The sequence below is a fragment of the Chrysochloris asiatica genome, unplaced genomic scaffold (assembly GCF_000296735.1).
Source record: "Chrysochloris asiatica unplaced genomic scaffold, ChrAsi1.0 scaffold00076, whole genome shotgun sequence".
In the NCBI taxonomy this organism is placed as follows: Eukaryota; Metazoa; Chordata; class Mammalia; order Afrosoricida; family Chrysochloridae; genus Chrysochloris; species Chrysochloris asiatica.
The window spans coordinates 5833469-5857370 of record NW_006408594.1 but is presented as its reverse complement, the minus strand read 5'-3'; the positions used below and the strand labels follow the sequence as shown (position 1 = coordinate 5857370).

The 23902-nt window shown below is 52.0% G+C and overlaps 1 protein-coding gene across 1 annotated transcript; it reads right to left on the bottom strand.

The window, feature by feature from the left end:
• Nucleotides 1-3137: 3137 nt before the first annotated feature.
• Nucleotides 3138-15113, bottom strand: TXN2 (thioredoxin 2). Its single transcript, XM_006865225.1, has 4 exons — nucleotides 15006-15113; nucleotides 13939-14201; nucleotides 11370-11493; nucleotides 3138-3292 (listed from the first exon to the last, which is right to left on the bottom strand). Exons 2-4 carry the CDS (start codon nucleotides 14199-14201, stop codon nucleotides 3179-3181), a joined length of 501 nt encoding a protein of 166 aa, XP_006865287.1. The 5' UTR covers nucleotides 15006-15113; the 3' UTR covers nucleotides 3138-3178.
• Nucleotides 15114-23902: the final 8789 nt, after the last annotated feature.

Below are 23902 nucleotides of genomic sequence, written 5' to 3'. Positions count from 1 at the left end.
TTGGATTGTCAACAGCAGAGTTGGCGGTTCAAACCCATCAGCTGCTCCTCATAAACCCTATACAGGGTCATTTCAGTTTTTAAGTGCCGTGGAGTCAGTTCTTACTCAGAGACCCTGTATAGGGTTTCTGAGTGGCTCATCAATTTGAACCACTGACTTTGTAGCTAGCAATCCAGTGCTCAACATGTTACAACAGACCACTTGCAGATGGTCCGAGACTTAAAATGGTGAAAATCCCTGCCGTAAAGGGAAAGCAGGTACAGCTAAGAAACTTTGGACTGCAAGAAGGATTTTAATCTAAGCTCTGACACCCAGGAATGCCAAGTTACTGGGCTCTCTGGGTCTCAGCTGCCTCATCTGTAAAACGGTACTTATGGGCAATAGTCTATAACTCTTTGGGGTGTTAAAGACTCAGTGAGACGACACACTTAACACATACACTAGCCCCATTTTACTGAGGTGACAACTGAACCTTACAATGGTGAAGCCACTTGTCCAAGGTGACACAGCTAGTAGGTGACAAAGAATTTAAATTCAAGTCTGATTCTTCCTGCTCTACTTACACCCCTGTAGAGGGGCTCTGGTGTGGAGGCCTGGGTAGCTCTGGGGACGGCAATACAAGGTCACGCCCGCACCGTTTTCCAGGCAGTACGGAAGGGCTGTGGCAGCTTGCCTGGAAGCCCTGTTTGTCCGGCGGCATCCTGCCCACACAACTCCCACATTGTTTCAGGGTCCTTCCCAGTCCGCAATGCACAGGGTAGGGGCTCCTGATAGCTGGGTCAGAACCTTCCCTTTCCCTAGAAGTTGGGGCAGGGCCAGAACAATCCCCAGAGCCTCACCCTGGGCAGGGCTTAGTGGGAAGGGCCTGGGACCCAGCACTGTCAGCACCCTCCTGACCCGACAGGCTGACCCTCAGACACCTCTGAAACCCATGAGAGGTCATGGCTTGGTCTCACTTTAGGGCTGCCTGAAGTCGGGGTACCTTTATGTCGCACCCCGGCCCTCTGTTCCAACTCCTCCATTGTGTAAGGGGGCCTGAGGTTCCTCCACCTCATGCTGGGACGTGAGCTTCATCTCCCAGCCTCAGGGACCTTAGGGAACAGGGGTCTCAGGGTCGGGTGTTCCCCTTCCCTTCTGTATGTTTGAAAGGGGCCAGTGTTAGCTGTCCCCTAGTGTGTTCCCCAGACGCTCCTAGACACCTCGATGACGCTCTTTGGTAAGGGGCCGATCCTGTGATCCTGTTTGGAATGCTCTCTCAGGGGCTCCACTGCCTTCGGGAAGATGAGAAACCTGGAAGGGAACCTGCTGTGGCCCTGTTCCGTCTCCAGGGTGCCCTCAGGGGCTATTTGTGCTTCCTGGGGGGTCAGATCTTCCGTCCCCACAAGGCCCTGGGCTCTGGCAGCTGTACTGGCTACCCCTGCTCCACAGGCCCGGAGTCAGAAAGGCACCTGGAGGGACCAAGCTGAAGGGGCCGAGCCCGCAGCATTCCAGGTGAGGTCAGCACTGGATTAGTCAAACGGGCACACACCAGGAGGGCCTGTGCTCACGGTCAGTGACTCAGGGCCTCCAACAGCCCCAGGCAGAGCTGCCAACTGGGCCAGCGAGCGAGCAGCACCACACACACCTTTTAAGGTGCAGGAGCTGGGGCCGGGCCCTGCAGGCCTCTGCCAGCCCTCCTCCACACCGGGAGCAGAGAGGTCAGACGCCCACCTGGGCTCACACCTGGCACTGTCACTTTTTAGACCTGACCTTGGGCAAGTTGGTCTCTGAACCCGTTTCTGCACTTGCTCTATGAAAATAAAGCTTGCCTCACAGGCAAGGAATTGGATGAGCTCATTTGTGTGGAAAGCTTGGCAGAAGGCACCTTTTAAGGAGCGGTGGTGGGTGCAGAGGTAAGGGTGGAAGAGGCTGGGGAGTTGGGGGTGCCGGCTTCAGCCCGACTCCACCCCATCCAGCTGTGTGTCTGATCTTTGTGAACCCAGTGGACACCCCTGCCTGGCCGGCCTGCCACAAACTAGGCCAGACACGGCAGGTTACACGGCAGTGCGGGTAGGGCCAGGGGCCCCTGAGCTGGCTTCTTGGTGTGAAACGGCAAGGCTCGGGGGTTGCTGGGATTAGAGCAGGCGTGAGCCCAGGAAATGCTTTGTCTGTGCTGGCTGTCTCAACTCACGTGACTCACAGCTCCAGGCTCTTGGTGCAGGCCCACCGGACCTCCCACACCATGTACAGCAGCCCCAGGGGAGCCCGGGCAGCTTGGCAGGAACAGGACCCACTGTAACCCAAGGCTCCCAGGGAGAAGGTGAAGGAACCAGAAGTGAGAAGGCCCCCAGGAAGGACAGATGGCTTGGGACATCAGGACAAAGGGAGATCACAGGGTCAGCTGTCCAGAGCCCAGGCTTCAGCGGCATCCCCAAGTGTGTGAGGTGAGCCCCAGGTCCTCATCTGCAGAGTGGGGAAGACATGCTCATGCCTTCCAGCAGCTAGGAGGGGCTGGCCACAGGGAAGGTGGTGGCAGAAGTAAAAGGCAGAAGCTGGCCAGCAGCCCTGTCCGAGAGAGAGTCCCAGGAGCTCTGGCTGCCCAGACGCTGGACAGAAGCTGGAAACAGTGCAAACCTTTGTTTTATTGGTCTGATTTGTTCACAGTTCAGCTGCCTGCTCAGAGACGCACAGGGACAGCAAACAGGGAGCAAAGGAGGCGTTTAGAACCTTCCAGAATCAAGAGTCTGCAGGTCCTCTAGCCTGGGGCTTGCTCTTAGCCCTGCGGGGTGGGGTGGGGGAGCCCGAGTCTCTTCTTGACAGCATTCAGCAGAAGGGCTCAGAAAGTGCTTTATGAAAGACCTACTGAAAGGGGAGAAGCATGGATCACTCTCACTTGGTGGGCTCCTTTTTACTTTTCACAAAGCAGCAGAAGCAGGAGGGGGAGAGGCAGAAGGCAGAGGAGTCAGGACCTCAGATCAGTAAGGACCAAGGAGGCAAGGACCAAGGTGTTCGGGCCCCGAGAGAGGGCTACTCCAGGCCTGGAAGGAGGCCAACATGGTCTCCCAAACACAGGTCCCTGTGGGCCAGATAGTGAAGGCTGGCAGGAAGGGCACCCCGGAAGGGCTGGGCATTCTACTGGGGCTCCCCAGGAACACGGTGTCCCAGGTGGGCAAGGACTATCAGAACATGTCCCTGCTCGTCAGCCAATCAGCTTCTTCAGGAAGGCTTCCAGCTGGTCCTCATCCTTGAGGCCCACAAACTTGTCCACCACGTCCCCATTCTTGATGGCCAGCACGGTGGGCACAGCAGACACCTGGGTGGAGGGAGACAAGGGAGGCGGCTCACCTGCTTGGAGAACCCACCCTGGCCGCCATTCCTGAGCCTCTGGTAGGGGAGTAGTGGGGGTCGCCTGTCCAAGGCTGAGTCAGCCCCAAGTCACGGGAGAGGCTCTCCCATCAGGGGTGATTCTTTCAGCAGTTCCCTTCCTCCCCGACCACACAGCTGACTCACTGGCCCAGTGGTTTGGCTGCAGTGAGGGGAGAGATGAAAATAACCTGGGCAGCAGCAGCTGGGGCTCAGGGGAGACTGCTCATTAGCTGGGGGGGCGTGTGGGAGGGTCTTCTTCCATAAGGGTGTGCACACAGCACAAAGCAATGAGGCACCCGGGCACTAGAGCCCCAGACCAGGCGATCCTGCCATTACTCTAAGGTCTCAGTGTCGTCATCTGCACAACAGAGCCACCAGGGATCCCTTGGGTAGTGCCACCTCACCGTCCTCCCCATTACAGGGGGCGGCCGAGGCTCAGCCTGAGGGGCACCTATCTGGAGACAGGACTCCTCACGGGTCACTCCGCTCCTCCCCAACATCCCCATATGGGCACTCAGTCCTTCAGGGAAGAAGGAGCCCCACCCATGCCTGGGCCTGTGGAGCATCCCCGAGAGACCACGGCCCGCAGTTCCCTATTGAGTATGTTTAAACTGACTACAACAGAAATGGACAGGTGTGCGCCCAGAACACCTGTCCCCACAGCCACGCAAAGTGCAGAGCAGGGAACGAGGAGCTCTCCCATTTTACACATCTGTAACCCTTGGCTTAGCTTCCAACCAAACATCCCTAAGGCGCACACTTCTACTCTGACTCACATGGGACGCCTGCATCTGGTGTCCCTTCCTTCTGTCGGAGGGCACCAGTGCAGCGCCCCGCACATGGTGAGGATGGCAGGAAGTGTCCTACTACAGGGCCTACCCCCACGGGAGCCACATGGGGACAGGTCTCAGGCGGCACCTGCTTCCTTCTGAGGGGCTGGGGACAAGTGGGAAAGGCCCCTCCCAGCTCCTCTGCTATTCCTCTCTGAGCAACAAGACACACTGTGGCTTAACTACAGCTGCCACATAAAAACACACCAGCTCTGGGGAAGTCAGACGGCAGATTCAAAATGTTCAACTGTCCGTCAGTAAAAAGGGGGAGCAGCACAGGCCAGGCCTGACCTCAGTTTAGGGTCCTATGTCTACTTACAGGTGAGATGGCTGGGCCCTGTTCCGGGCTGGGGTAGTGACGGCTGACACTTTCTCAGGGTTGTGTGCCAGCTGGCAGACTGACACCTGTCCTTGTCACTCAGACGTGAGCCTTGCCCAGTCTGTGGGTGCACCAGTGCCTCCACGGTGCCTAGGTCTCTTGCGCCCTCTAGTGATCATCGAAGAGCCTCATCCGGCCCTTCTCAACTGAGCACAAAGCTAACAACTTTGGGGACACCACTCCGTCCTCTTTCTTTAATTAAAATAAAAACTTCATTTCATTATGCAAGTGGTCTGGTAGTTTTCACGAGTGTGGTTGTTTCTTTCAGAGGACTCAAAGCTTGCCAAGACTCAAAACTCAGACACCTGAGTTTTCCTCAATGCAACTTATGTCCCATCATGACGACACTTTTTACATGCATGCCCACATCTGTACACCGTGAACCACAGTGCAGAGTGGACAGCAGACGTGTGACCGATGCGTTTCCATGCCAACCAAGGGCTAGTCATTACGACCTACCAAGAGGATTCTGTGAGGAATCTGGGTAGTGGATGTGGACGCTGGGCTGGGACTAGCTAGGAGATGACTGAGCTGACCTTGAGTGTGGATTCCCAAAATGCAATACACAGTTCTCAGCACCTTCTGGAGCCGGGGGCAGAGGGTTCCAGCCCGCTGCAAAGGGAAGTGAGCTCAGTTCCCCTGACTCAGGTCAGGTGTGGGCAGTGTCCCCCGTGAGCTCAGCATCCCTGTCAGGTGGTTTCATTGCTGTGAGCGCAATTAGGGACCCACCAGGGGAGAGGCACAGCCCCAGCTCCCACAGGCACGGGGCCAGGTGCCTGGTAGCCTCATCGTCGTCAGCTCATAACAGAAGCAGCGCCAGGAAAAGACGGATGTCACCCCGGCTGCCGTACACACAGCACCAAGCAACTGCATCATGCTGATTCTCAGCCAAAGCAGGGCCACGTGACAGATCGGAGGACGGAGGCACCAAGGCTGCTTCCAAGTTAAGTGGCAGAGTTGGGACTTGGCTTTGATGGCTGACCCAGCATGAGGAATCAAGTGACCATGGGCCTAGAACTCGCAGGGGCCCCTGAAGGGGTTTCCCATCCAAATGAGAAATGCCAAATGTCTCCTCAGAGCTTCTGGACATAGGGGGTACTTAGAAACCCCCGTCCCCTGTAGACATGGCTCAGCCCTCACTAGACACCCAGGCATCAGGGTGAAAGGGTGCCCACCGCAGCTGGGGTCCCCACAGGGGCAAGCAGTAACCACCACACAACTCCTACAAGCTACAGGGAGCTGTCCAAGGAGGCCAGGCCAGCTGTGAGAGGAGCCGGGTGACCAACTAACTGGCTGTGAAGTGCAATGAGGACAAGTGTCCTGAGAGGAGGGTGGCAGGGTGACCTTTAGGGTTACTTCAGATGACTAAGACTCAGAGTCCATGAAGGGGCCAGCAGGGACATCTTGCTCCATACCACCATCATAACAGCAAGCATGAGGCTCCCACCTTACCAAGTGCTTTTACCGCAATCGCGAGGCCCGGGGTTGCAAATGATAACGCACTCAGCTGCCTATTTGCAGACTGGAGGTTTGTGTCTGCCCTGGAATAAAGGCCTGGCCACCAACTTCTGAACTCAGCCACCGGAAACTCTACAGAGCACCGTTCTACCCTAACACACATGGGCAATGAAAGTGGTGGGGACAGGGATTCCCAGAACTCGCTTTTCACAAAGGATCAATGTGTTTCGGAGCAACGAGCCTCTTTCCCGAGAGCAGGACGACAAAAGTTTACGTACACGGTGACAAGGCTAGTGGGCGTGTGTGTGAGCCTGTGTGTGTTGGGAGGTATGGAAGGGCGCGGACAGGCCTGTTCCCTGCTACTCTATGCTGCAGAATGGCCCTCACTGAGGCTGACAGAACCATTAAAGGACCACAGCATTGTGGTTACAAATCGGGCTGCGAACTGCAAGGTCAGCAATTTGAAACTACCAGCTGTTCCACGGGAGAAAGATGAGGCTTTCTAGTCCCGTAAAGATTTACAGCCTAGGAAACCCTGTACAGGCTTGCTATGAGTGGGAACCGACTCCACGGCACATAACCACTACCACCCAGAAGGCTGGCCCAGAACCACCAGCAGCACATCTCTTGGAAGCTTGTTAGAAATGCCGAATCTTGGGCCCTTCCTGAAACTACTCATTCACGACTTGCTTTTCAATGATGGTCTGTGTCACTTGTACCCAAAGTCAAGGCTGAGAAGCAGGGTTTGGACAACATGCTTTCAACACAAGGGAGTGATTACAACACTACACACTTCAATGACCTATGATTGGGCATTTCATAACCTCACGAGGAGCGCTGTCTTTTTAAAACAGCATACAAAGTTACTACATGAGTGTCTAAGAGATTACATGTTGTTGCTGTTGTTAAGTGCGATCCAGTGTCGACTCAGTGACGCGGTAGAGGGTTTCCAAGGAGCAACTGATGGGTTTGAACCGCCAACCTTGTGGTTCAAACCAACCTTGCGGTCAAGTGCTTATCCTACAGCGTCACACCAGGAAAAAGAAAAAAAGTCAAACAAGAAACTTGGACAAGTCACCCCACTGTGAACAGAGGTTGTGCTTAAATGAGAAGATCACAGGAACCTGATGTGCACGTGGCTGTGCCTTCAAATGAAGGAGCCCAGCTGGCGCTTTACAATTAGCATTGGATCCTGTGAACTCTAAGGTTGATAGTTCAGATCCACCACCCGTTCCAAGGGAGAAAGATGAGGACATCTGCTCCCGTAAAGACGGATAGTCTTGGAAACCCTATAGAGCCAGAACGGATTTATGGCAGTGGGTTTGTTGGGGGGGAGGGGGGGCTGGTGGCACAATGGTTCAGCGCTCAGTTGCTAAGTAAAATGTTGATGGTTCAAATCCACCCAGTGGCCCTGTGGGTGAACGACCTGTAAAAATGGCAGTCTACAAAACCCTGTGGGGCCGTTCTACTCTGTCACGTGGGGCTCTGTGGGAGAAAGCACTGAACCACAAGATCGGTGGTTTAAACTCACCAGTCGCTCCTCGGAAACCCTACAGACGGTTGCTATGAGTTGGAAGTGACTCGACAGCACATAACATTCTTTTATGTTTTTGTTTGAAAACTGTTAGTATCGAGAATTCACATAACGGAACATCCACCAATTCAAGTTTCTACATGCACTATGCAGGGACACTGATCACACTTGCTATGGGTGTCTTTTCCAAGTTTGTCTTCCCTCATCAACCTAACAACATTTTTCAGGGTGCACTCGTGACTCAGACACTAGGCCAAAGCCCAGCTGCAGTGGTCAGCACCAATCCTTCCTGCCTGTCCCAAAAGTAGCTGGTAGGACCGAGTGGTTGGGGAAGGTTGAACCCTGCCGGGGGACCAAGAGGCAGGGAGTGCGGAAAGTCCTGCTAGGAAAAGGCTGAACCCACACTCCTAGGCCTGCAGGGAGCTTCCCCCTCTCGGAGGGCAGTACAGCTCTAGAGGGGCAGCAGTTCAAGACAACGGGAGTATGGGGGGGCGGGGGGTGAGGGGACAGAGCTTTGGGGAGAATCTAGTGAAAGCAATTTCTCCACCAAGTTCACGCACCATTCAGACAAGGACTTGAGCAGAGGAGGGCCTGACCAGGGCTGCCCATGGATCTCAGTGGCCATGTCTCTCTAGGCACACCCTAAGACACGAGGTGTGAAGGAAGGAAGAGGACAGAGGCCCTCTAGAGCTGCACTGACCTCCAAGAGGAGGAAGCTCCCTCCAGGCCCAGGAGTGTGGGTTCAGCCCTTTCCTACCATGACTTTCTGCACTCCCTGCCTCTTGGTCCCCCACACTCCCCTCCCGAGCTTACTGAGCTTTGCAGTAACGTCAGTCCATAAGGTGGCTGGACCTGGGGCCACACACTGAATGGTGGTAGAGGGGGATAGGCAGAGGTTCTGTATGAGCCCCACCTCCACCTTCATCCCAGAACTTGTCACCCCTACACCATCATAGGGAGACCTGGAATGCTTGGGGGTGGTCCTGGGAATCCCTGCCACTCTTGTGCCTACCACCATCAGAATCTGAGTTACCCTTTGCATCCCCACCTGTTACCACTGTCTGCTGAAGGTGACATCTGCCAAATGTGGTGACCAGTGGTGCCAGCAGCAGCCCTATGTCCCAGCCTGCCCTCAGCCCCATGGGGGACCTTAGAAGTCCAGTCCTAAGCTCACACCAGACGGCCACACCCTCACCCCCACAGCTGATATAGGGACAGCAAGGGGCATCCAAATGGTGAGCCAAGTCCACCCTTAGCTGAGTTATCAGTGAGAGATGAAGCCTCAGCAAGCTTCCTGGACTATCAAGCCCAGCATTTCTCCTCAGATCACCTGCAGCAGAAGCAGTGCCCCTACACCTGGGGGGAGACCCTGCCTTCCATTCCCAGCTCGGGGCGCCCAGTCCATTCCCCCTCCCCACCCCGTGTCCGTGGCTTGCCACGGGGTCCGGGTGGAGCAGGGGCACCTGGCTTTGAGATGGTCTACGGAGAGCTCAGTCTGGACGTCCACACCACAGGCCCTCTCTCAGCTGGGAGGCCACAGCTGATGGGGATGACCTGCCGCCAGCTGGGGAGCGCCTTCAACCAAAGCTGATTTAGAAAGCCGACAGATGGAAACTGATTTCCACAAACACCGGCTGAACTGCTGGATGATTGAGCTGTGCCTAAAGCTAACCTCCTGGGAGACTGTCTGTGTGGGGACAGCATCAAAGTGAGCACGTCTGCTCAGGCCCTGAGGATGAGCAATGGCCCCCCACTCATCTCCCCCTTCTAGACCTCACCCTCTTGGGGCCTCCCCCGCATGCTGAGGCCTGCTGGGTCCCAGCCAGAGCTCTGCAAGCTAACAGCAGAGCCTGGGTGGGGACACTGGTGAGCTGGTGACGGCTCACTCTGGTCAGACCCAGATGTTTTCAGAGAACCAGAAATCTGGACTCCAAGTGAAATCTTCTGTGCTTTCGATATTGATACCTGGCTGGATTTTTCAAACAAAACACTTCAAGGGTCAGACTGGAGTGTCTGTGAGGAGGCAGATGGGGCCTGCAGGTGTGTCCTGGGCTCTGTTATATGGCCCCTCCCTGTGGCCACTATCCCTTCCCAGAACCCTTCCCTTGGGTTCCCTTGGCCACAGTGAGTTTCTCCTTTCCCCATGGTCTCCAAAGCCCAAGTGACTCCTGCATCCCATCTCAGTCCTGCAGTCCTGCTCTGGTCTCCAAAGCCCAAGTGACTCCTGCATCCCATCTCAGTCCTGCAGTCCTGCTCTGGTCTCCAAAGCCCAAGTGACCTCTGCATCCCATCTCAGTCCTGCTCCAGGTGTTTGAAGCCCGCTCCCTGACCCAACCAGGCTCCTCTCACCTGGCAGCCTATGCATATACGGTCTCTCCTACCTGAACCGCTCTTTCCCGTGGAGCTGACGCTTGTTCCCTTATCACCCAAACAGCAGCTTCTCAGCCAGAATGTCCCTAGCCCACCCCCTTAGAAGGAAACTGTCTCCCATCCACAGCCAACACCCACACCCATAGGCCTTTCTTGATTATTACTACTTGTCGTGAGGCCAAATCCTGCCCAATGCCCACTTCTGTAAATCCCAATTGCTCTGTCTGTGGTGCTCTGGCGCAACCACACTAAACATCAGCGGCCTGCAGAGGTAATACTATCTACACTAGGTCCGTCGCATCCTTTAGAGGCCAACACGAGTCCATCCCTGATCTAACCACCAGGCTCCATGAAAGCAGGGCAGTCTGTGCTGTTCACTGACACACCCTCTGAGGAGCCCTGGTGGCGTGGTGGGTAAAGCACTGGGCTGCTAGCAGGAAGGTGGGTGGGCCGAATCCAGTCACGCCTCCTCAGGAGAAAGATGACCTTGTCTGCTCCCTTAAGGATCCCATGTCGAAGCCCTAAGGAGGACTTCTACTGTGTCTGGCAGGGGCGCTGTGAGTCAGAGTGGACTCACTAACCGTGAGCTGGCTTTGGTATTTTGGTTTACCTTCAGCACCAAGCATGGGAGGAGCGTGGTGTGTGGTGAGTGAAGGCACAACTCAGCACGCGGACTGTGTCACGTCTCTGTGGAGCCCCACCCCCACCCCACCCGTGTGTATCCTTCGGGGCTTGGCTCAGAGGGCCCAGCCCTCCACTTTGTCCCCTCCATTAGCAGCTCCCCCTACACTGAAACGACCCATCCACCTGCTGTGGGCTCCCACGATACTCGGAGCTGCTTCCGGGTGAGGACCCACTGGATTTGTTCAGAACCATGACCACTCAGAGCACAGTAGGGCTCCTGGTCAGCTGTGGCCTGAAAGTGTGGATGGATGAGTGTATGATGGAAGGAAGGAATGCCTCAGTGTCCCAAGACTCAGAGATCTGATGCCATGGGCCACACTCACAGGAAAGAAAACGCACCTGTTTGCCTCTAACCTTTTACAGGAAACAGAACCATGTTGACCACAGCAGTTCTGGGGAACGCTTCAGTCATCAGTGACGCATAACAGCCTATAGCATGCACACACACAAACTTAATGAAAAGCAAATCCGAGGGGCCGCCGAGTGAGGGACGAGTCATTTTCTCGTATTCCCTCTGGAGAGTCCCCCAACAGTCTGTACGGGACCTCAGCTCATCAAAAGTGTAATTCATGGGCTCATCTCTTCAGAGGGGTGCTCCTTGTTTGTGAAGTTCTTTCTGCTCAATAAAACCTTTGAACTCAAATTGACTTATTTTCACCAACAGTTCCCGACACCCCAAACCAACTTTCTAATAGCCCAAGACATCCCCTCACTGGCTACCTAATGCACAGTCCCCAAGACCCCCACCACCACACTGCCTCATCTGTACCTCATACTCGATGGCGAGATCTGTGTGGTCGTCGATGTCCACCTTGGCCATTACAACCTTGCCGTGCTGCTTGGCCACCATCTTCTCTAACCTCGGCCCCAGGATCTTGCAGGGGCCACACCATCTTGGAGGGGAGGAGGCAAACTTCCAGTCAGTCCCAAGCACTCACGATTGACCTCCTGCTCCCACCCCCCAAATTGCTCCAGCCCCATCCCTCTCCCTAAGGGGCCATTTGTATCGTTGAACATTAACCTGTGGGGTTCACGTGTAACTGGACCAACTTCCCAGGTTCCAGTTTCTAAAACACACGTCCCTTCATGAGTCTGTCACAGATTGCGAAATGGATCAAAGAAGCAGGAGGTCAGTTAGAAGCGTACAGGATCTGAACTGAAGGCCTGAGTTCAAAGACAGGGCCCTCCCCAGCCAGCTGTCTGTTCTGGGGCCTCAGTGTCCTCATCCGAACTGACACAAGGGTGCCGCTCAAATGCCAGGAGGCAGCTGCTAAGGCACGTTCCAGTCACTGCGTGGGCAGGTTCCCAGCAGATTCTTGAGTTTTCTTTCTATTGTGATAAATACAAACACTAAGGAACCCTGCTGGAACACTGGTTAAGAGTCTGGCTGTTAGCCGAAAAGTTGGCAGTTTGACCCCACCAGCAGCTCTGCGGAAGTAAAAGCTGTCGGTCTGTTCCTGTACAGAGGACAGGCTAGAAAACCGCATGGGGGCAGTTCTACTCTGTCCTAGAGCGTTGCTACGAGTTGGAATTGACTTCAGGGCACACAACAGCAATAAAACATTTACCACTTCAACCTGAACATGTAAATTCAGTGATGTGTAACCACCACCATTATCCATCTGCAACTTTTCCCATCACCCTAACCAGGAATCCGGCGGCTTCCATGCCATGAAGCCCCTGAGCCCGCTCCTTCCTGCCCAGCCCTGGGAACCACTGAAAGCCTTCAGTCTGTCAGCAGTTGCCTGTTCTGGACCTCTCCTATAAGTGGGTCACGCAATACCTGTCCACATTCCCTGCTCTTACTGCACAGGACCCTCAAGCCTGGAATGGAAGAGAAAGCATCCTCCAGGAAAACTGAGGCCCATACAAGTATCAAAAAACACGTCATAGTTGAGCTAATAAGAAGCAGAGCTGTGATGTGACCCAAGGTCGCGCCCCCAGTCTGTTCTTTCAGCCCCAGGCCAATCTGACCCCAGAGTTCCTGCTTCCACTATTGCTGCTACCTTGGCCACGCTGGACACAGGTTCTGTCCACTAGGTCAGGAGCTCAGCAGGGCAAGCACTCTACTGTTGTCACTATGTATGGAGCCTGGCCCTGAATGAACAATTCACACCTGCCTATCATTCAGGTTGACAGGCAGCTCTCTCTGGAGGGCTCCCCACACTAGAAGGACCTCCAGAGTCTTCAAAGGGTAAACACACACCACCTAGAAAGGCAGCCCTTGTCTTCTACTGCCAAGTGCAGAAAGGGAAGCACAAGGACATCAACTGGCCTACCCAAGGCCACATGGTGAGTCAGAGAATGAACAGATGTGCCCAGAAGTCCCCAGCTTCTCACTCAGGCTACACTGGCTCCTTTCTGCAAAGTTTATTCGGCAGTGTTGCTCCAGCAGTTTTGTAGCCTGGCATCAAAGGGCTCTTAGTGAAGAAGGCCAAGCTAAAATTCACAAGATCAAAGGCATCTAATCCACTGCTGTCTAAATTCCCTGGTGTGGTGCTGTGGGCTAATGTCCTGGACCACAAGGTCAGTTTGAACTACAAGGTCAGCAGTTCAAACTCACTAGCTGCTCCCTGGAAACCTTGTACAGGGTTGCTATGATTTGGAACTGAGTCAACAGCATGTAACTACAACAACAAGGTAAATTCACAGCACTGAAAAGGAACACTCATCCATCGCTGTGAGCTCGGGCATCACTGTGGTGCCGTGATAACTTTTTGCCAGCCCTCCCCATGGTTTGAGGGGCAAGATGTTAACACAAATGAACTTTCTTAAAGGGCCAGGAAGTGGCATATGCCGAAAGCCAGATAATGCTCTAATCATCTTTCCTGCTTTGGGCCAAGTTGCAGATGACTCAGAGCCACTCAGGATACAGGAGATACAAAAGTGCAGTCTGTCCTAGCACCTAGCACTGAGCATTTGTCTGTTTCCTCATCTTCCATGTGGGAGGCTTGGGTTTGATTCCTGACCAGTGCCCCTCATGGTGCACCACCCAACTATCAGTGGAGTTTTGCATGTTGCTACGATGCTGAAAAGATTTCAGTGGCGTTTTTAGATTAAGGTGGAAGAGAAAGAAAGGCCTGGTGATTTACAGCCAGAAAGTATCCAATAAAAGCCCTAAGGATGGCCATGGTTTGCTCTATAACCAATCATGAGCGTTTACAATGGGGTGGCCAACCTGACAGAAGTCAACAATAGGCCGTCCCCACCAGACTGCTCTCTACTCGAGAATACGATGATGCCTTGCCAGTTGAGCACGGTCCCGGGACAGCAGGTGCTTAACAAATATCTGAAGAGACAAGACCCCACTCTGTGCTGTGCTCCCACCCAGGACTCACCGTGCATGGAAATCCACAACCACAGGGGTGTCACTGTTGACAACTCGGTCCTGAAAGTCAGGCCCATCCTGGATGTTAAAGGTGGTGGTACAGACACGGGTGGTGTGTATAGTCTGGGCTGGGCAGGGTGTGGCAGCCAGGCCACCAGGATGGCACTGTGAGGTCTGGAGGGCCCCAGATGTGAGGGGTGCCCATCGACCCTGAGGGGGCTTCCTAGCAATGACCGGGGCCAGGAACCTCCTCAGGAGAAGTCGCTGAGCCATCTGTGAAGGGAAGAATAAGGAACAGCAGGGGCAGAAGTCAACACCACAGAAAAATAAAGGAGTTTGGGAATACTGGGGGCTCATAGACATGCAGGGAAACACAAACAAAATAATGCATACCATTTCTGGAGTAGGGGTGAGGGAGGATTGAGAAGCCTTTTGGTGGACAACCAGAAAGAAGTCAGGATGTAAGGGAAATGACAACAGAAGAGAGGAGAGAGAAGACAGAGCTTCTGCAAAGTGACAGGCGCCTTAGTCCTGCCAGAGCCTAAGACTCTGCCAAAGATTTGCCTGAAAGGCCTCTAGCTCCCATCTCAGGCTACAATGGCTCCTCTACAGACGCCCGCAGCAACTTTTGCGAAGTTGCTATCTTGCCCACCTTACAGAAAAGGAATTGGAGGAGCACATAGGTTAAGTGACATGCCCCAAGTAAGCCAACTATTAAATGAGCGTTAACACTGTTACACAAGGCTGCCTGCAAGGTCCCTGCTCTATCGGTTATTTTTTCTATTATAAAGTGTCTGTAATGGGGATGTTCAAGGAACAGGAAGGAGAACCGCCAACGATTCAAGAGGGAACTAAATGGCACAAGAACAGGCGTGTTGGGGGAACTAAAAGAGGAGGGACATGTGCAGGGAGGCAACAGAGGAATCGGACGCTTCCAGGGTTCTCGGCTGGCCGTAAGGCCAGGTCCCCCCCACCCAGGTCCTCTTCCCATTCGGTCACCGGCCAGCGCAGGAGTCCTCCCGCAGCGAGCATCAGGCGTGTCACCACCGGGAGCCACCCTACACACAGGACGCCTACCTCTTGCACCGTGAGCGGAGGGATGCACCCGGGCCCTCCCCGCCCGTCAAGGGCACTGCTGCCGTCACTTCCTCAGGGGCGGGCCTGTAGGGTCACTTCCGGGAACAGGGACCCAGGTGCGCGTATCTCCAGGCTCCGAAAGGCGGCACGATTTTCTGCTAATGAGAATGGCGAGAGAAGGCACTACTAAAGGAATCGAGCGTAGATGAGGGACCGCAAGAGAGACGACCTTCGGGGAGGGCCTAGGAGAGGTGGGCGGGCCGAGAGGAGGGACCGGAAGGGTGGGCGGGTCCAAGAGGAAAAACCGGAAGAGGCGATGGAAGGAGGCGGGACTGTGAAGACGCGTCCCTAAAGGATAAGGGGGTTTGTAGGAGGCCCAGTGTATTTCCAGGGCCTTTGCAGCCTGCTTCTAGTTTTACTGGCTAACCAGCCCCGCCTACTTCTCCCTCCTTGTCTCTTAGTGGCTTCATGAAGTGCTAGATGTTTCTCTCCGTTTTACAATTGGGGACGTTGGTGGGACGTTGGTGTGTAACCCTGTAGGATAAGCCCTGGACTGCTAACAGAAAGGTTGGCGGTTCAAACCTACCAGCTGTTCCTTGGAAACCCTATGCATGGTCCCCATGAGTTGTAATAGAATACAACAAGGGGACAGTGAATGGTTTAAAATTAGGAAAGGTGTGTGTCAGGGTTGTATTCGTTCATCATCCTTATTCTATCTATGCTGAGCAGATAATCCGAGAATCTGGATTATATGAAGAACGTGGCATCAGGATTGGAAGAAGATTTACTAACAACCTTGATATGCAGATGATACAACCTTGCTTGCTGACAGCAAAGAGAACTTAAAATATTTACTGATGACGATCAAAGACCACAGCCTCCAGTATGGGTTACACCTCAATGTATAGAAAGCAAACGCCCTCACCACTGGACCAATAAATAGCATCATGATAAATGGAGAAAAAATTGAAGTTGTCAAAGACTTCATTTTACTTGGATCCACTATGAGCCTCATGGAAGCAGCTGTCAAGAAATCAAGTGACTTACTACATTAGGCAAATCTGCTGTATAAGACCTCTTTAAAGAGCAAAGATGTCAGTGTGAGGACTCAGGTGGACCTGACCCAGCCCCATGGTATTTTCAATAGCTTCATATGCTTGTGAAAGTTGGACAGTGAATAAGAAAGCCCATAGAAGAATTTGATGCATTGGGGTTAAGGTGTTGGAAGAGAATATTGAAAGTACCGTGGACTGCCAGAAGAACAAACAAATCTGTGTTGGAAGAAGTACAGCCAGAATGAAGTTCCTTAGAAGCCAGGATGGCGAGACTTCATCTCTCATACTTCAGATGTATTATCAGGATGGACCAGTCCTTGGAGAAGAATATCATGCTTGGTAAAGTGGAAAGTCAGTGAAAAAGAGTCAGACACACACACACACACACCCCACACACAATGAGATAAATTGGCATAATGGCAGCAGCAGTGGTCTCAAGCTTAATGATTGTGAGGTTGGCACAGGACTGGGCAGTGTTTCTTTCTGTTGTCCATAATGTCACTGTGAGTCGGAACCAACTTGAAGGCACTTAATGATAACATGAGTCAGAACCGCCTGGATGGCACTTAACAACAAACTCCTCAAAGGTGAAGTGCTCTTTGTTGTTGTGTACTGTGGAGTCAATTCCGAGTCATAGCGACCCTGTATAGGGTTTCTGAGAACAACTAGTGGGTTTGAACTGCCAACGTTGCAGTTAGCAGTTCAGTGTTTATCTTACAAGCACCACACAAGGCCTCAGTACTCTTTGGGAAGAGGGAGGGGAAAGAGCTTGACCAAGAGTCCAGAGGCCTGTTTGCAATCATTATCTGTCACATTTAGCTGGATGACCTCGTCCTTTTGACCTGCACCTTGTGGCTATTTCCCAATATGTGACATAAAGGTCTGGCCTTGTGTTCAGAGGCTCCTCAAGTTGTCTCTGAGATTGTTGGGGAGCTGGGCCAGGCTGCATCCATGCTGATGGTTCATGGCAATAGTGGTGTTACGTGGGGGCCTACCTTTGAGCCCCGGTGTGACCTGTGAACCTGCATTGGCCCTCCCTTCACACCCATTGTCACTTGTCAGAAATTGCATCGGACAATGTTAAAACAAGCAGGGAAGACTTTATTTGAAGAGGATTGAAAAGACGGGAGGAAAAAAGGACTGAGGGTGGGCTACTTGGACATTGGCTACCCAAAATGGGGGGCTACAAAGGCAAGAAGTGACTGGCTTACAAGCTTTCAAGAGGGAACCTAGATCCAGAGGGCGTGGAGGAAGGTAGAATCTCCACTGAGTAATATCCAATCTGTCTAGGCAGGGTTGATGAAATGCGGATGGGTCTTTTGTGATACAATAGTGAATAATTGTTATCAGGACTGATTGTGAGGGTTGGAAATGTAAAGGTAGACATTTTGTAGCAAGGAGGGAAGTGATTAACTTTGCAGTCTAGGAGCAGAGGTCCCTGAGACCATCAAGGGAGAAGAGCGGAGAGCGGGACCCTACCAGAGAAGCAGTGATGCCTGAGATGGAGGCAGAGACGATGACATGGAGAGATGGAGCAGCTGGGTACTTTAGACCCAGAGAGGGACAGGGGCAGTGTGCTGATGACCAGGGGGCAGGCTTGTAGTTGGCTGGTTGATGATGCATGGAGGGGATTGTCACCATGGCAGTGAAACAATAGGATGAATGTATAATTAATGTTCTCCCATGTAAACTATCACGTAATTCACAATAAAACATTAAAAAAAAAAGGACTGAGGGAAGGGAGGGGAGTGAGGAGCATTGCAGTGGAAAAGAAGAGAACCAGCCTGGGAGTCCTGGTGTGGTGCTGTGAGGTAATATGCCGTGGGGTAATGTGCAAAGTCGGCAGTTCAAACTCACCAGTTACTCTGAGGAAATTCTATACTGAGTCGGAATTGACTCAAGATCACTTAGCAACAACATCATAATTAGAAGAGAGACCAGTGTCCACTCTCCTGAAGCAGAGGGCAGAGGGCGTTTTCAAAGAAGTTGGTGGGGGGTGGGGGTGGGGAGGTGTTTTACCCTTTGGGGTGATAAGTCCTAAGGGACCTGATTTGAGAAGATAAAGAAGGAACACCTAAAGTTCTTTAACAGAAGATTATGACATGCATTTCCTCAGTTGTTCATAGTAAACTTTCTCCAGGAGACACAAAAAGCTTGAGTAAAATTCAGCGTTGTCACACTGTCATGGACAATCAGAGCTAGGCTCAACGTGCCCAGGCTGGTGTCACTGGCTTCTGTCTCACCCTCGTCGTGGGCCAAGCGTTCCAGCCTCTTGGGGCCTGTTCTGTGACACACCGTGACCTTGTCTTCCTCCGTGTCTTTACATACACGTTTTTCTCTCTCTCCACTTGGTAGAACACCTCATCCTTCATGGGCTGTTGTAACTGCCACCTCTTCTCTAAGCTGCAGTAATTATTTCAAACACTCTAATAGATTGAGGTTGTCAAGGATTTCATTCTTCTTGGATGAACTATCAACACTCATGGAAGCAGCAGTCAAGAGATCAGACAACATATTGCATTAGGCAAATCTGCTGCACAGGAACTTTTTAAAGTGTTGAAGAGCAAAGATGTCAGCTTGAGGACTTAAGGTGCGCCTGACCAAAGACATGGTATTTTCAATAACCTCATATGGATATGAAAGCTAGACAGTGAATAGGGAAGATTGTAGAAGAATTGATGCCTTTGAATTATGGTGTTGGAGGAGAATACTAAAAGTGCCATGGACTGCCAAAAGAACCAATAGATCTGTTTTGGAAGAAGTGCAGCCAGAGTGCTCCTTAGAGGCCAAGATGGCCAAACTTCATCTCTCATAATTTGGACATATTGTCAGGAGGGAACAGTCGCTAGAGAATGATATCATGCTTGGTAAGATGGAGGGTCAGATCAAAAGAGGAAGACCCCCAACGAGATGGATTGGCCGGGTGGCAGCATCAATGGACTCAAGTGTGGCAGCGGTAGTGAGGTTGGCCCAGGAACGGACATTGTTTCTTTTTGCTGTGCATAGGGTCGCTATGAGTCGGTGCCAACGCGGTGGCACCTGACAACAACAACAACGTAGTGGTTATGAATCGGGCTGCAAACCTTAAGGTCAGCAGTTAGAAACTACCAGCCGCTCTGTGGGAGAAAGATGAGGCTTTCTGCTCCCGTAAAGATTTACAGCCTCGGAAACCCTGTACAGGGTTGCTATGGGTTGGAACCGACTCGACGGCACTTAACAACACAAGTGCTTTATTCACAACACAGAGCACGTTGTAGAGTTCTGTCTCCTCCACTAGACTGTGCACTTCTCCCCCCACCTACTTTTTTATTGTTACCATTCCAAGCGAGCTCATCTTACTGTTGTTGTTAAGGGCCATTGAGTCAGTTTTGACTCATAGTGACCCTGTATAGGGTCTCCGAGAAGTGGCTGATGAGTTTGAACCACCAACCTTGTGGTTCAAAATGACCTCGAGGTCAAGTGCTTATCCTATGATGCCACACCAGACTCCTTGTATCTTACTAGTGTTGTTATATATTGTCCTCCCTGTCATCCAAGTCAACACATGTAGTGGTTATGAGTTGGGCTGCTAACCTCAAGGTCAGCAGTTTGAAACTACCAAGTGTTCTGCGGGTGAAAGATGAGGCTTTCTGCTCCCGTAAAGTTTTACAGCCTCGGAAACTCTGTACAGTGTCGCTATGTGTCAGAACAAACTCCACGGCACATCACCACCACCACCCGCTAGCCAGTGAGTTACTACTCTCTCTTCCCTCTCCTGATTAACCATCCAAGAATGTTTCTTTTAGTATGAAAACCTTTTCTTGACTTCTTACAATGTTGGTCTCATACTGTATTTGTCCTTTTGTGATTGACAAATTTCACTCAGCATAATGTCCTCCAGGTTCATCCACGTTGTGAGGAGTTTCACAGATTCCTCATGACTCTTCAATGTTGCGTAGTATTCTACTGTGTGTATGTACTAGAGCGTGTTTATCCATTCTTCCATTGATGGGCATTTAGGCTGTCTCCATCTTTCTGCTGTTGGGAACAGGTCTGCAATGAACATGGGTGTGCAGGTATCTGTTTGTGTCACAGCTCTTGTTTCTTGAGGATACGTACCAAGTAGAGGAACTGCTGGCTCATACGGTAGTTCTAGTTACAACTTTTTGAAGAAGCGACATACCATTTTCCACAGTGGTTGGACCATTTTACAGTCCCATCAGCAGTGAAGGAGGGTCCCAGACTCTCCACACCCTCGCCAAACTTTCTGTTAGCTGAACACTTAACCATTGCATCACCACGGCTTCTTGGGTGCACAATACAAACACATTAAATTGAGTATCTTTGGGTGCCTTTGTTGTGGTGGTGTTAAATGCCATAGAGTCAGTTCCGACCCATAGCAACCCTGTATAGGGTTTCCAAGGAGCATATTAACCCACAGCGCCACACCTTGGGTACCTTAGGGAGTGGTTTACATCGAAAAGGTTACATGACTTGTCTGAGGTTGCGCAGTAAATGGCGGAGCTGATCACCCACCTCCATTCCTTACCCTCTGCAGCACCAGCTCCTGGAACCACAGTTCCCAAGTTTGCTCACAGCTCTCTCTTATCCCTGCACTTTGTGGCGGCTGCTCCCTGTGACATGAAGCCCCACTTTCTGGGAGAACACTACCAACCCTTCCATACCAGATTAGGTGTCATCTCGGAAGACGTCTCCCCGCCCCTTCAAGAGGGGATAGAGGCACTCGTCTGTGCATCTGTCAGTCAGCTCACCCTGTATTGTGATTGTCTTACTTTCTTCCCCACTCCTCACTATACCGTGAGCTGGAGGACCTGTCCGTGTCTCCATGGCTTACCTCAGGGCTTGGAGCATCACAGTAGATGTTCAGTGATGATTTGTTGAATGAACAAGAGAGGAGGAACCCAAATAGAATCTTCAGATTCCAGCTGATCACATTACATGGCCCCATTGTCCCTTCCGAAGTCATTGCTATATCTTCTTCCATTTCATCTTGGACACTTCATGCTATTACGTGTCCTCTGTCCAGTTGGCAGGTCCATCCCCTTGCTCCCTGGTGGCAGGATCACAGCCTAGGAGGGGTGAGGGAATCCTTGGAACAGGCCTGCATTCACCAGCATCCATGGCAGACCTCCACTTGGTAATCACCCTTGTCTATTGCAGCCTTCTCACCCTGTCTGACCTCTTGCTTCTGCCTCTGCTCTGCATCTGGCTGGAGCCCACAGTGGTGATCCACGCGGGCTGCTGGCCCCTCTCAGGTCCCCATCTCCCCACACAGCTGTCCCTGCTCATACCATCAAGCAGGGACACTCCCGTCCTGTTCATTTTCAGTTTTGCTTTTCTGTGTCTTCAGCACTTTGTCTTCCTCAGTCACCTGTTAATAATCCTACTCAGCATTTTCTGAAGAGTCAATTTCCCTGCTTCATTTACATCCTGAATTCTGAAGGAGGACCATCCTGTTTATTCCTATTTCATAGTCGTTACATGTCTGTTGGGCTCTGGCATCTCATCTGAGAAATGTCCTCATAGTGGGGCTGCGAGGGTAAGGGTTGCCAATTGGTCCCTGTCTAAAGAGCAAAGGCGTCTCCTTCCTCTACAGAGAGAGAGCCTGGGGGACACATGGAGAAGGGAGAGCTTAGAGCACCTGACAAGGGGCCCCAGAGTTGTGGGTGGTCCCTCTCCCAAGCTCTCCCTTAGAGGTTTGCTGCCTGCCCCACCAGGGCTGGCCTGGCCTGGGGCTGCCTCAGTCCCAATGTGGGCTCAAGGCACAGGAATGAGGGGAAGGAAGGAAACTGGGACTAGCAACCTGGAATAAGCATCAAGCTAATGCTACTTCTTGTTCTTGTTGTTAAGTTCAGTCGAGTCGGTGCCGACCCATAACGACCCTGTACAGGGTTTCCAAGGCTGTAAATCTTTACGGGAGCAGAAAGCCTCATCTTTCTCCTGCAGAGTGGCTGGTAGTTTCGAACTGCTGACTTTGTGGTTCGCAGCCAGTAACCACTACTATGCTACAGAGCTCCAATGCTACTTGTTATGATGTTTATTTCAGACTACAAGGTGTGAGCCTACAGTGGTTTGTAAACAGCACTAGAACACCACCAGCTCAAACTGACAACAGAAATTCAAAAGACGGGAAGAGAAGTTTAAGGAACAGCGAGTTTAAGGGGGCAGGGGTGGAATGACTACACTAGCTGAAGAATGGCATCCATGTCACTGAGTCCTGTGTGTAAAAGTTGTTGGAGCGGTGTATGACTGCACACACCTTCACCAAAAAGAATCTAGGAAGTCAGCAACAGTACATCGAAAATACCAGGTTAGGTTGTATGTTGTAAGGGCTAGTATTGTTCTGTGAAACATTTGTTGTGTGTATATACATGAAGGCCCTTGGTGTGGCACTGTGGGATAATGCACTGGACCACAATGGTTTGGCCTGTCGTCAGTTCAAACTCACCAGTCACTCCTCGGAAACCCTATACAGAGTCACTACATGTCGGAGCTGACTCAACTGCATTTATATAAGAGGCAGAGTTTCAAAGAGTTTGTGGAATAATTTCATTGTCTCTTAATGCCACTTTCCCCTTAGTGAACTCTCCCCCCACCCCTTTTATTACGAATTGGGACCAGGAATTTTTTAAACTCCCTGCATGTGCTGCGCTGTGATGTGATATGAGATGTATTTCTTACTATGGGTCACGGTCAAAGAGCTTGAAGGTACCAATGCATTGACTATACCTGTCACCTCTCAAAGCATCCTACATGTATTACCCAGTGTAATCCTCAAAACCTCACGAGGTTTTCAGCACTAACTGCTGTGTCTGTCAGAGTAGAACTGTGCTCCATAGAATTTTCGATAGCTGATTATTCCAAATAAATTGCCAGATCTTTCTTTCAAGGCTCTTTTAGGTAGACTTGAACCTCTTACTGAGGAGGAATCTAAGGCACATAGAAGTTAAGGAGGGTGTTCAGGGTCACCCTGAGAACAGAGCTGGAGGTGAGATAAAGACACCAAAACTGAAGGTGTTTTATTGCCCCTGACAAGGATTTCAAAGGAGCTCTGGTAGCTTAACGGTTACAAATCGCATTGCTAACCACAAGGTCAGCAGATGGAAACTACCAGCTGTTCCGTGGGAGAAAGATGAGGCTTTCTGCTCCCGTAAAGATTTACAACCCCGGAAACCCTGTACCGGGTCGCTATGGGTCGGAATCGACTCGACGGCACTTAACAACAACAACAAGGATCAGCAGGTGGAAACTACCAGCTGTTCCACGGGAGAAAGATGAGGCTTTCTGCTCCCGTAAAGATTTACAGCCCCGGAAACCCTGTACCGGGTCGCTACGAGTTGGAACCGACACCACAGCACACCACCAACAACAAGGATTTCAACTCTCTTTCTACAGCTGCCTCCCTTCCCAAATCCCCCCAAAACAAACCCGATGCTATCTTGTCCATTACGACTCACAGCAACCCTATATAGGGTTTTCGAGTCTGTGAATCTTTACGGGAGCAGACAGCCTCCGATTTCTCCCTCGGAGCAGCTGGTTGGTTTGAATCATCAACCTCTATCCCACAGCAGCCAAATCCAAGCGTTTGGAAGGCAGTGGGCTGTGCTGAATCTGGCCGTGCAAACGGCAGGCCGGCGGACGGCCGCGGTTCTCAGCAGGACCACACGGGGGCAGTGTGGTCCTCACAACGTCTGGGCTATGGGTGGAGAAGGTTGGGCTCCGCGCCCCGACAGGGTCCAGGCTGGCAAGGTACTGACGGTCCAATTGTGCCTTCACACCAATCTGCAGTGTACAATTTCATCTGTTCCCCAACCACATCTTTGATGTGGCGAAACCCGTATG

Excerpts from the sequence above, each read along its gene's own strand:
- TXN2 (XM_006865225.1), bottom strand. The coding sequence starts at position 14,201 with ATGGCTCAGCGACTTCTCCTGAGGAGGTTCCTGGCCCCGGTCATTGCT. Across the intron at positions 11,494-13,938 it reads GTTGTGGATTTCCATGCACG|ATGGTGTGGCCCCTGCAAGA; the intron begins GTGAGTCCTGGG and ends CTCCCCTCCAAG. Across the intron at positions 3,293-11,369 it reads ATCTCGCCATCGAGTATGAG|GTGTCTGCTGTGCCCACCGT; the intron begins GTACAGATGAGG and ends CCCTCCACCCAG.